The sequence below is a fragment of the Callithrix jacchus genome, chromosome 8 (assembly GCF_049354715.1).
Source record: "Callithrix jacchus isolate 240 chromosome 8, calJac240_pri, whole genome shotgun sequence".
Lineage (NCBI taxonomy): Eukaryota > Metazoa > Chordata > Mammalia > Primates > Cebidae > Callithrix > Callithrix jacchus.
In genome coordinates this window covers 26,776,335-26,788,375 of record NC_133509.1, presented here as the reverse complement: position 1 = coordinate 26,788,375, position 12,041 = coordinate 26,776,335, and the positions used below count along the sequence as shown (strand labels likewise).

The 12,041-nt window shown below is 52.5% G+C and overlaps 1 protein-coding gene and 1 long non-coding RNA gene across 3 annotated transcripts; one reads left to right on the top strand and one right to left on the bottom strand.

The window, feature by feature from the left end:
- Window positions 1-327: 327 nt before the first annotated feature.
- On the bottom strand, window positions 328-6,096 carry LOC144577539 (uncharacterized). 2 transcript variants are annotated; one of them, XR_013521676.1, is made up of 4 exons: window positions 5,968-6,096; window positions 1,115-1,176; window positions 767-932; window positions 328-622 (listed from the first exon to the last, which is right to left on the bottom strand). It is a non-coding gene; the product is annotated as an uncharacterized LOC144577539 (long non-coding RNA). The 2 variants fall into 2 exon arrangements; XR_013521677.1 differs by lacking the exon at window positions 5,968-6,096 and adding an exon at window positions 2,800-5,801.
- A 453-nt stretch (window positions 6,097-6,549) lies between these two features.
- LOC128928758 (uncharacterized) lies at window positions 6,550-12,039 on the top strand. The gene is made up of 3 exons (XM_078335969.1): window positions 6,550-7,239; window positions 11,572-11,652; window positions 11,908-12,039. Exon 1 carries the CDS (start codon window positions 6,742-6,744, stop codon window positions 7,156-7,158), a length of 417 nt encoding a protein of 138 aa, XP_078192095.1. The 5' UTR covers window positions 6,550-6,741; the 3' UTR covers window positions 7,159-7,239; window positions 11,572-11,652; window positions 11,908-12,039.
- The last annotated feature ends 2 nt before the right edge of the window (window positions 12,040-12,041 follow it).

Genomic DNA, 12,041 nt, shown 5'->3' with positions numbered 1-12,041 from the left:
GAGAAGCTCCTCCCCTTTTCCTGCAGGCAGAGGGCCTGGGGCTGGGGAGCAGCTGGATGGCGGGTTCTGCCTGGCTCCTGCCAGAATGGGAGAGCAGCCCTGGACCCTGGAGAATCTGGAGTGGAGGAGCTGTGGCTCCCGGGCTGCCCGGGGCCAGACACCACCTCTGAGGGGCTGTCTCTGCAAAGGCAAACTGTCCTCTGACAGCCAGAGCCTTGAGGACTAGCATGAGGGCTGTCTGCCCTGTGAGGAGGTAGGTTTTCTGTCCCCAGGCCCGGACAGCAGGCCTTCCTACCTGGCCAGCTCAGACCAAGAGGTGCCAAGAAGTTCACATTTATCAGTTTATTAAAAATACAGCATTTTTCACATGAGCTTGAGGGATGGGGAAGGTGGGGTGCAGTTAAAAACATCACAGTTGTCCCGGGAGCAGCTGTCGGGCATTTGCACCTTCTAAGAATTCAGATACTGCCCACTCCCGAGAATTCAGACAGACCCCCAGATTCAGGGCAAGGCAACAAGAAAGGGCGGGTGCAAACAAGTAGACCCTCCTGCTAAGAGGCTGAGGTCCCCTCCAGTTCCAAGGATGGGGTGTCAGCCTTGGCCTTCCTCGGTCTGCACTGGCCTGGAGGAAGAAGAGGTGAGATGGTCAGCTCAGACTCCAGGGCTGCCCTGACAGCCTCTCTCCCAGCTTCATTCACGGGCTCCTAGGCTGCCGTCCCATCCTCTCCTGTAGAGCTGGCTGCTGGGGATGCTGAGGAAAGCCTACCAGAGGCTGCCTGTCGTCCCTTCCTCCTCCCCTTCTTGGGGATTTTGGGAGCCTCTGGGTCCTGCTGGAAGCTGGTTGCCTCAGGCTGCTAGGTTGTAGTTCTCTCAGGAAGGTCTCTCTTTGCCCTTCGTGTCCTGGAAGGGGCCTTGCTTGGAGGTGGACGATCCTGGATGGAGGAGGCACGGGTCCCTAAGGGCCTCTGCAGAGGTTGGTTAGGACTCGCCACTCCCTGCACCCTCTTAGGGTAAGGCAGCTGCCTGGGGGCCGAAGCCAGGGGGAGGAGGAGGTGGGACGGGGGCAGCCAGTGCAGGAGTACAAGGGAGGAGGCGGCGGAGCAGGCAGCCATACCTCCACTCCGTCCTCAGGACTCGGCTGTGTGACCTTGGATTTCTTTTTTCAGGACTTGCCCCCTGCAAGACACTGGTGTTGGAGTTGGACAGTCTGTCCTGCCCCGGGGGGGGACTCCCAGGGTTGCAGGGGGATAGGGTAGAGAAGGGTGTTGTAACCCTAAGTCCTTTCTGCTCTCAGCCTATTACATTAGGAGTAGCTTACCTTTGGGTGCCAATGGTCCAGGATCCCCCTAAAGTGGGATGGGGTTAATTCAGCCTGCACTGGCTCAGGGGCAGTATTCCTGGGAGAGGCAGGACTCACACACACCCTTCCAGATCAGTGTAGCTTCTGCCCTAGGAAGCCTCTGGGACCTCCCCCATGTCAGAGTCCACATCAGCAAAGCTGCCCTGCCCTTAGCTACTTTGACTGGCTGCGACCCTGGGACGAAAGGGAGGGGAGTGGCATGACCCTCGGGAACAGTGTGATCCTTGGAGGGTCTAGACAGGCCCCAAGCATCTCCACCCCAGTTCTTGTGACCCCAGGTTTCATTTCCACCCATCAGCCTCGTGGGGTCTCTTTGCCTGTGTGAACAGTGCCCAACCTGGAACCAGATGGTGTGGCCATGCTGGTCCTGCAGGGAGCTCATGCCCAGCATGCCATAGCACGGGAGCCAGGCACAAAAAGGGGCAAAGTCCCTCTCCCCGCTCTCTGACCCATAGCCTTTGCCCCCTGTGGGACAAAGGAACAGGCAGAGATCAGAGGGCAGATGGGTTAGGAAAAGCAGGGAGGCTGGTTAGACCTGGCCCAGACCTCAGCTACACAAGCTGATGGACTGAGTCAGGGGCCAAACTCCCTCTGGTGATGTGACCTCAGCTGGTGTCTTCCCACTCAGCCACGACTTTCCCATCCTGGAGGGGGGTTAAGGATCCTTGTCCTGGCCCTGCACAGTGACTCATACCTGGAATCCCAACACTTTGGGAAGCTGAGGTGGGAGGATCCCTTGGGGCCAGGAGTTCAATACAAGCCTGGGCAACATAGGGAGACCGTGTCTCTACAACTTTAAAAAAAAAATTAGCCTAGTGTGGTGGTGTGGGCCTGCAGGCTGAGACACTTAGGGGCAGAGGTGGGAGGATCACTTGAGGCCAGTGCAGGCAACATGGTGAGATTCTATCTCTACCAAAAAATGTGTGTGTGTGTGTGTGTGTGTGAATATATAAAAGAATCCTTGTCCTGTGTGTCTCATGGGTTGAGGAAACCCTTTTTGTTTCCTCAGAAGGAGTTTTCGCTCATTGCCTAGGCTGGAGTGCAATGGCCTGATCTCAGCTCACTGCAACCTCTGCCTCCCGGGTACAAGCAGTTCTGCCTCAGCCTCCCGAGTAGCTGCAATTTCATGCATCTGCCACCATGCCTAGCTAATTTTTTGCATTTTTAGTAGAGACAGGGTTTTACCACGTTGGCCAGGCTGGTCTGGAACTCCTGACCACAGATGATCCCACCCACCTCAGCCTCCCAAAGTGCTGGGATTACAGGCATGAGCCACCGCACCCAGCCAGGAAACACTATTGACAAGTGAGGCCTAGTCCACTGAGTAACAGCTAGGGCTACAAACATCCAAGCCAGTGAATCAGGCCCAAAGAGGGACACCTGCCCCAGGGTTACACAATAATTTGCTCCAGCAGAGGTCATTCCATCTTTGGCCTCACCCAGCTGGACCACTTCCTTGGGCACTGAGTGGCACAGCTCCAGCAGGTCAGGGTTCTGCAGCTTGGCCTTGATCTTCTGGCTCAGGGTCAGCTCCAGGCTATGAGGAAGGAGCAGGGGCAGGACCTGTCTGTCAACGGGGTCGTGTAAAGGCAGCTGACCTTCCCTCTGAGCTTGGCAGGACCTTGGGCCATTCACCCCCTCCCCATCCCCGTTGTTGAACTAAGCTGGGGACACCTGACCCCACTTATCCACTAGGCAGCCTGCATGGACACCAGTGTGGCAGCACATGCTCCATCCCTCGGGCTCACCGGCCTGGGCTGCTGCAGGGCCTCCAGGACCGAGCGGGCCTTCTCAAAGGGAGGGATCTTCAGCCTGGAGTGGCCGTGGGGGAAAGCCATGCTAGACAATGGGGAATGTGGACACACCTGGCCCACCCGTCCCCATGCCCATGCCTGCTTGCTGACTGGTACAGGATCTCTGCCCGCAGATAGTTGCCAATGCCATTGAAGAACCTCTGCTCCAGGAAGGCCTTGCAGATGGGCCAGTCAAAGGCCTTGTCTGATAGGTTTCATAGCACATTCTCCCTGGAGGGACACAGTCTGGGTGCATAAGAGGATGGGGAGAGGGGCTCAGAGAACTTGTTTTAGGGTACAAGGGGAAGGAAGTTGGGAGTTCCAGAGTTTCCTCTGCTCCCTGCCTTGGTTTTCCTATCTGTTAATTGGGAACATATGGGACTAAAATTCATTGTGAAAGAATGGCTGGGTGAGGTGGCCCACGCCTGTAATCCCAACATTTTGGGAGTCCGAGGCTGGCAGATCACTTGAGGTCAGAAAGGCAGCCTGGCCAACATGGGGAAACCCTATCTCTAAAAATACAAAATTAGCTGGGCATGGTGGGAGATGCCTGTAATCCTACCTACTTGGGAGGCTGAGTCAGATCACTGGAACCCGGGAGGCAGAGGTTGCAGTGAGCCAAGATTGCACGATTGCACTCCAGCCTGGGCAACAGTGAGACTCCATCCCAAAAAATAAAAACAAAAATAAATTCATTGTGAAAGGCGAAAAATGCTGATCAAAAGTAACACGAGGCTGGTGTGGTGGCTCACACCTGTAATTCCAGCACTTTGGGAAGCTGAAGCAGGAGGATCCCTGGAGACCAGGGGACCAGCTTAGGCCACAAGGAAGGCCACATCGCTACCAAAAATTTAACAAAGTAGCCAGGGGCTGATTGGTGTGCCCTGGTGGTCCCAACTACTCAGGAGGTTGAAGTGGGGGAATCACCTGAGCCCTGGAGGTTGAAACCACAGTGAGCTGTGATGGTGCCACTGCATTGCAGCCTGGGCAACAGAGGGAGATCCTGTCTTAAAAAAAAAAAAAAAAAAGCAGCATGCGGTTGTATATGAGGTTCTGTGTTTATCACTGCAGACTCCTCAGGACATGAGAACTTTGGCCACAGCACCTCACATGTCTGCAGTCTGGAGCTCCCTGTATAGGACTGGTGGTGGGTGAGACTACATGTGGGTTCGCCATTGGTAGGGTCCACTCTTCTCAGGATCCTGGATGTTCTCTGGCTCTGTGCAGCAGATAGGTGAGGTACCAGTGAGGGCCCTAGAACCCCCACCCCACCTCCAAGGGCCGTGGGTCTCCTCCCCACCGTGAAGAGGATGCTCATCTTGTTTCTTTGAGAGAAAGGGTCATGGCAAGACTGACTGACTGATGGGTGTGATGGGTGGGCCAGAAGACAGAGTCCTGGGATGAAGGTACAAGGGTTGCCTGGGAGGTGCCCTGATTCCTGAGGGAAGCCAGTCACCACACACCCCAGCGGAAGCACTAAGGAAACAACGCAAATGCTCACTGTTTCAGAGAAACGTCAGTTAACTTGTGGCATGACTCCCCAGGAAGGCAGAGGTGGGAGGAATCCAGGACCAAAGACTGAGGTTTCTCTGGGGATGTGCGTGGGGTCTGGGGAGGCCAGGAGTCCACTGCCTTCGAAGGCGTCGGGGATGTCCCCGAACTATCCCACAGGCATCCATGTCTCTCTCCTAAGGGCTAACTAACAGCACCACCTCCCCCAGAAAGGGAGAAGTCCACTCTGGGCCTCTGCGTCTCTTGCCAGTTGAATGCTTTTCCTCTGGCTGGCTCATTCTCATCAGTCAGGCCTCAGCTCACCTCCCTAGAGTGGCCACTGCCAGTGCAGCCCCACCCTCGCCCAAGTCATCCTCCACCTCCTTCACCTGTTGGGTTTTCCTCAGGCATGCATCTGTCCATTTCTCATTCCCCTACCCTATCCGAACATCAGTTCTGTGGGAGCAGGGACCACATTCATCTTGTTCACTGCTGTACCCCGAGCCCTTAGAACAAGGCCTGTCATGAAGCAAAGATTCATATATGTTTCCTCTTCAGAGGAAAGAAGCTGTCAACACTGCACCATCTGAGGTGACCTGCATCACATCCCAGGTGGGGCTGTGACACCCTCCTGCAGGCAGGGAAGAGGCACAGAGGAGACCACAGGACACAGACCAGTGGGCAGGCAGGATGTGGGAGACCACAAACCCAAAGTGGAAACGTGTCATGAGGCAGTCCCCGCCGCACCCCCTTGAAACAATTCTGCTCAGCCTCTTATGTTAAAGCCCCTCCACCTTCTCAGCCTCCTGGGAGCCCTGAGAGGTACTGTGGCATTGAGGGTGGGAGCCCCAGCTTCTCTGACACTACCTGGCCACCTGTCCTCAGGGCAGGGCCGACCCATCCTCCGCTTGGCTTTCCTCTCTCCTTCCCCATCAGTTAGTTTTTGAGACAGAGTTGTTGGAGTACAGCGGTGCTATCCCGGCTCACTGCGACCTCCACGTCCCTGGCTCAAGCGATTCTCCTGCCTCAGCCTCCTGAGTAGCTGGGATTACAGGCAAATGCCACCATGCCTGGCTAATTGTTGTATTTTAGTAGACACAGTATTTCACCATGTTGCCCAGGCTGGTCTCCACCTCCTGACCTTAAGTGATCCACCCGCCTCAGCCTCCCAAAGTGCTGGGATTACAGACGTGAGCTGCCACACCTAGCCCCCAATTAGTTTTGAGTTTCCTTATCCACTGGCTCGGGGAGCTGACCCAGGACAGGGACACTGTCTTGATCTGCAGATAAGGGGACTGAGGCCGAGAAGCAGCAGACACTTGCCCTTCATCGTCCAGAATGTAGCAGATGCAGTAAGTTGGTCGGGTGCATCCACGGCAGGGTTAGCGGTTCCGCGGCTTCCCGGCCGCTCACAACGTCAGTGCCGCCGGTGGTGCGGTTCGCGCTTGGACTGCGTCAGCAGCGTTGGAGGCGCGATCCGCGCAGGTGGCGTGGGGGGGTGCTTTTCTATGGCGTCAGCGTGGTCGGCGCGTCAGTGACGTCAGCGGCGCGACCCCGGCGTCTACGGTGCGTCCGAGGCGTCCCAGGCGCGGAGTGCATCGGCGGCGCGGTCGGCACCTCCAGAATGTAGGCGATGCAGTAAGCTGGTCGGGTGCATCCTCGGCGCGGTTAGCGGTTCGGCGGCTTCCCAGCCGCTCACAAGGTCAGTGCCATGGTGGCGCGGTCCGCGCTTCGATTCCGTCAGCGGCTTTGGAGGCGCGATCCACGCAGGTAGCGTGTGGGGGGGGGGGCTCTATGGCGTTAGCGTGGTCGGCGCGTCAGTGACGTCCGCGGCGCGACCCCGGCGTCTACGGTGCGTCGGAGGAGTCACAGGCGCGGAATGCATCGGCGGCGCGGTCAGCGCGTGCAGAATGTAGGCGATGCAGTAAGCTGGTCGGGTGCATCCATGGCGCGGTTAGCGGTTCGGGGGCTTCCCAGCCGCACAAAACGTCAGTGGCATCGGCGGCGCGGTATGCTGGTCGGGGACATCTGCGGCGCGGTCATCAGTTCGGCTGCGGGGTCCCAGGCGCTGACGGCATCCGCGAGGTCTACGGCGCGATGGTGGCGTCCCAGGAACTGTCACTACGTCGGGGGTGTACGCGCTGCGGTCTGCGTAGTGGGCGTCTCCGGCATGTTGGGGATGTTCACGGCGCGGTCGGCCTCTGCCACGCGAAGGCGACATCCGAGGTGCTGCGGCGGCGTCGCAGGCGCGGATGGAATCAGTGGTGCAGTCGGCACGTCGGGAGTGTAGGTGGCGCGGTAGGCTCTTCCTGGGCGGCCGCGAGCGGTCAGCGGGTCCACGGCGTCCCAGGCGCTTACAGCGTCATTGGCGTCGGCGGCGCGGTCCCCGTCAGCAGCGTCCAGAGGGTCTGCGGCGACCGCGCGTCGGAGGCGCCCAGAGAGTCTGTGGGGAGACAGCGGCGTCCGAGGCTCGGTCGGTGCGTCGGCGGTGACTGGGCATCAGCGTCGCGGTAGGCGCGGGCAGCTCATCGGTGGCACGGGCCGGTGCATCGGCAGCGTGCTAAGTTACCGTGACGTCCAGGCAGTGTTTCCGAGGTGAGTGTCGCCGCGGGGCTGCCGTCGGGATCTGCACTGAAAGTTTAAGGTTTAGTAGGAAGTCGAGGTTTAGGGGGAAGTCCACCCAGCCTTTCCGAGGTAAGGGCGCCGCGCCAAGCCGGGAGAGCGGTGAGTCCGAGAACAGAGGCGCACAGCTGGGTTGATGTGCGTGCCAGTGGCCTCCACAACTTTTGCTGTGCCAGCGGGGCGGGCGCGCCTGGCCCCCTGAGCGCTTAAGTTGCCTGCCTTGGATTCCTAGCCTGCCACTGCCGGCCGCAGCCCTGCTCTCATGTGCCCTGGGGAATAAACTCGTGGGGGAGTCTTCCTGTGGCATCCCAGGAGGTGGAGGGATGGAGCAGCTTCAGTGGCACATCCTCCTAGATCTGGTGGAGGACATTGACCCTTTGCCCCACCTTCGAGGCCAGAAATGGGTTACCTCTGGGGACCTGAGTGGCGGGAGATCTCAAGCCCCAAATTTGCAAAGTTGGGGTCTTCATTGGTCTCCGGGATTCCACACCTGGCGCTGTCTCCAGCTTGGTGGTGGGCAAGCCAGGTGTGCCAGATCCGGGAAGCACTAGGGGAGCGTTTGTAACCGTCGCTGAATCGCCTCAGGACTAGCGGGGCAAGCCTCAAATGACCCGCAGCATTTCCAGTAGGTTGGATTGTGGTGCCGCTGCTGCGCTCCAAAGAGTTGCTGTGGTCTCCCTGTGTCTGTCTGCCTTGGGAGCTTCTCAGATCATCTGGTTTGGCATCCTCTCACAGAAGAGTTAAGCAAGACTTCCGGAATGCTTTCCTCCATTTCCTTCTGTGTGTTGCTGGTAAAGCTGCTTTCAAAAGGAAGTCTCTTCTTGCAGTGCTATCTTTTCTTTGACTCCCAGTGCTTGACAAAGTTAAAGAAAAGTAATCTGCTGGTAGTATTTCATCTTTGTTCTGAGCTGATAAGCGTTAGTAGCTTTCTTTTGTTTTTAAATTTTATTGGTAAAATTTCACCTGTGAACCAGAAGCTCGTTTTTTCTCTTCTAAAACGGTAGCTTTAAGATTTCTGAGACCTTTGTGTCAAAGAAGTCTTGGGAAAGTTACTGAAGTCTACAGAGGAAGCTCACAATTTTAAATGTGCAGGTGGTCCCGGGACCGTGGATCACACCTGTAATCCCAGCACTTCCGGAGACCAAGGTGAGCAGATCAGTTGAGCCCAGGAGTTCCAGACCAGCCTGGGCAACGTGGCAAACCCCATCTCCACTGAAAACTCAAAAATCAGCTGTGTGTGGTGGTGTGTGCCTGTAGTCCTAGCTACCCAGCAGGCTGAGGATCACCAGAGCCTGGGAGGTTGAGATTACAGTGAACCATGATTATGCCAGTGCACTCAGGCCTGGATGGCAGAGTGAGAGCCCATCTCAAGAAAAGAAAAGAAATACAGGTAATGAATTTACACTAAGTAAATTTCACCACATATCAAGAAATAGAACATTACTAGATTGGTGTATAAATGTAGGAGTGGCATTGTTGGTTTTAGAGGTATGTGAATGACAAAACTTTAGTATCAGTTATTGTTGATGATTTTCACAAAGTGGTTGTACTGCTGAGCGGGGAATATTCTGGTTACCCCACATCTTTGCTTATTCTTGTCCATTCAAAATTATTTTGCCATTCTATTAGAGGTGAAGTAATATATCAGTATAGTTTTATTTTGCATTTTCCTGGCATTGAGATTGAGTATTTTTATTGCCATTTATGTGTCCTCTTTTGTGAAGTGCCTGTTCAATATTCTTATCCTGTTTTCGTTGATATGCTTGTTTTTCTGTTGATTTGTAATACTTTATTCTGGATGTGTCTCCTTTTTAGGATATATATGTATTACATGTATTACATTTCTCTATTTTTCAAACTGTAGCATGCCTTTTCACTCTTTTAATGGTGTTTTTACGTGAATGGAGATTCTCCAGTTTTCCTTTCTTTTTGAAGCAGGATCTCATTCTGTTGTTCAGGCTGCAGTGCAGTGGCACAATCACAGCTCAGTGTAACCTCCACCTCCCAAGCTAGGGTCAAGAGATTCTCCTGCCTAAGCCCCCAAGTAGCTGGGACCTACAAGGGAGCACCATTATGCTCAGCTCTTTTTTGTATTTTTAGTAGAGATTGGGTTTTAACACGTTGCATAGGCTGGTCTGGAATTCCTGGGATCAAGTGATAACACCTGCCTTGGCCTCCCAACGTGTAGGGATTACAGGCATGAGCCAGTGTACCCAGCCTGAGTTGCTTAATTTTCATGAAATTATACTTGATCAATCTTTTTGTTTACGGTGACTGTGTTTTGTGTCCTGTTAATCAGTGCCTAACCTAAGAATATGAAAACTGAATCTCATAGCAATTTTAGTTTAGTTTATGCTTCCCCACCCCCCACCCCTGTGCCCCAGATAGGCTGTCACTCTATTGCCCTGGCTGGAGGGCAGTGGCATAATCTCAGCTCACTGCAACCTCCACTTCCTGGCTCAGGCAATCTTCCCCACTCAGCCTCCTGAGTACCTGAGACCATAGGCATGTGCCACCATTCCTGGCTAAGTTTCCTATTTTTTTGTTGTTGTTGTTGAGATGGGGATTCACCATTTTCCCAGGTTGGTCTCAAACTCTTGGGCTCAAGTAGTCTGCCTGCTTCAGCCTCCCAGAGGGCTAGGATTCGAGCCAACCCACCCACCCATGATTCACTTTTTACTACATGGATGTGACTGACAGCTTGATCCAGAACCATGTATGGAGGAGACCATCTTTGTCCTTCTGCACTGTGTAGCACTTTTTTTCATTAATTGGATGGCTGTATGGTCATCTGATTGAGCAAATCAGTGTGGGTCTGTTTCTGGACCTACCTGGGCAGCATAGCAAGATCCAGTCTCTACAAAAAATAATAAAGAATAAAGAAATACATGAAATTTTTTAAGTGGGTAGAGCAGATGGAGTCATAGGTGGTAATTTATAAACTATTGTCAGTTTCTTGGCTACATACAGGTGTTGGTAAGTGAGATCTGTTGGGAGTTCAGGCAAAATGTATTAAGTGAATTCTTTGGTTTTCAGAATGATTGCTAGATAATCATTATGACTTCAATTAGATGTTATTTGCGTATCACAGAACTACAGGTTTTATTCTCTTTTTATTTATTTGTCTTTAAACATTTTTACAATCTTCCTGTCAAGGCAGTACCTCTTTTATACTTAATTGTTCTTACGTATGCTTAATTACCAGGAAAATTTTATGGATCATATCTAACTGTTAAGCCACTTAAAGTAAAGGGCTGATGTGATATAATGTAGACGATAAGATTCTACATAATAGTATCAGGAGTGTATATCGATTAAATTGTTTCTTCTTCTTCTCCTTTTTTTTTTCTCCTTGAGATAGGGTCTGGCTCTGTTGCCGAGGCTGGAGTACAGTGGTGTAGTGGTATGATCGTGGCTCACTGCAACTTTGACCTGTCAGGCTCAAGCAGCCTCCCACCTCAGCCTTCTTAAGTAGCAGGGACTACAGGCATGCACCACCATGCCTGGCTAATTTTGTATCTTTTGTATGCAGGGTCTTCCTATGGTGCCCAGACTGGTTTGAAACTCCCGGGCTGAAATGATCCTCCAACCTTGTCTTCCCAAAGTTGTTGGTATTACAGGTGTGAGCTATCACACCTGGCCATTTTAGTTTTAATAATTTTATATTTTTGTAACTTGGAATATTTACTAAGTCTATTTAATTTATGAATATGATATTCATTATGGTTATTTTGTATGTATTTAATCTCATTTTAATATAAGGTCTTGGAAATTAGAGATGTTGTTTCTTATTTGCTACTGTGTTCTCAGTACTTGACCTTGCCTGGTATGATACAGTTATTGAAATAGTTATTAAATGAATGAATGAACCACATTCATAAATTCTCCAAGTATCACAGCGTTCACCATCTAACAAATAAAAGAGCTTGTCTAGAGTAGAGTCACAGTTAACCTGCCATACAAGGAAATGCCAATGAAAATCAACCTTTGTATGTGTAGCTGCTAAGATTTGGGGGTTTTTGTTACTGCAGCATAAACTAGCGAAGCTCAGTGAGATGGCAGATAGAATACACACACACACACACACACACACACACACACACGAATATAAATAGACCGGATGGACCAGTAGATGAGATTCCAAAGATAGTTCATTCAGCATTAACTAACCATACCTACACTCTTAATTTCTTAACACAATGAATGGAATTCCTGTTCACTAAGATCTGCCTCAAAGAGTACTTTGTGAAAACTTCTCTGGGTATGCAAGTTTTTAATCAGGACCTTTTCTTTTTCCTCCTGCAGGTTGGAGTGCAGTGGTGCCATCATAGCTCACAGTAACATGTAACTCAAGACTCAAGGAATTGTCCTGCCTCAGTCTCCCAGGTAGCTGAGACTGCATGTGTGCACCACCATGCTTGGCTAATTTTTTTTTTCAGAGACAGGGTCTTACTATGTTGCCCAGGCTGGTCAGGGCTGTTGATTGCGTACGACAGAAACCCAGCCAACCCTAGTTCCCGCCACCTTTCAGTCTGCTCCTTTCTTAGTCTTCCGAGTCTCAACAAATGGCAGTTTCATCCTTCATGTTGCCCAAGCCCCAAATCTTAATGTTAACCTTGATTTCTCTCTTTTATGTCATAGCTTATATGAAGGCCAATCATGTTCAGACCCAGGCGGAGGTTCCTGCTGACCCAGGCTCTCACCGGCACATTGTCCTTTACTGTCCTCCTGAGGGCGTCTGGAGCTTCAGTGCTGTGTGCTCTGGGCCTCCATGC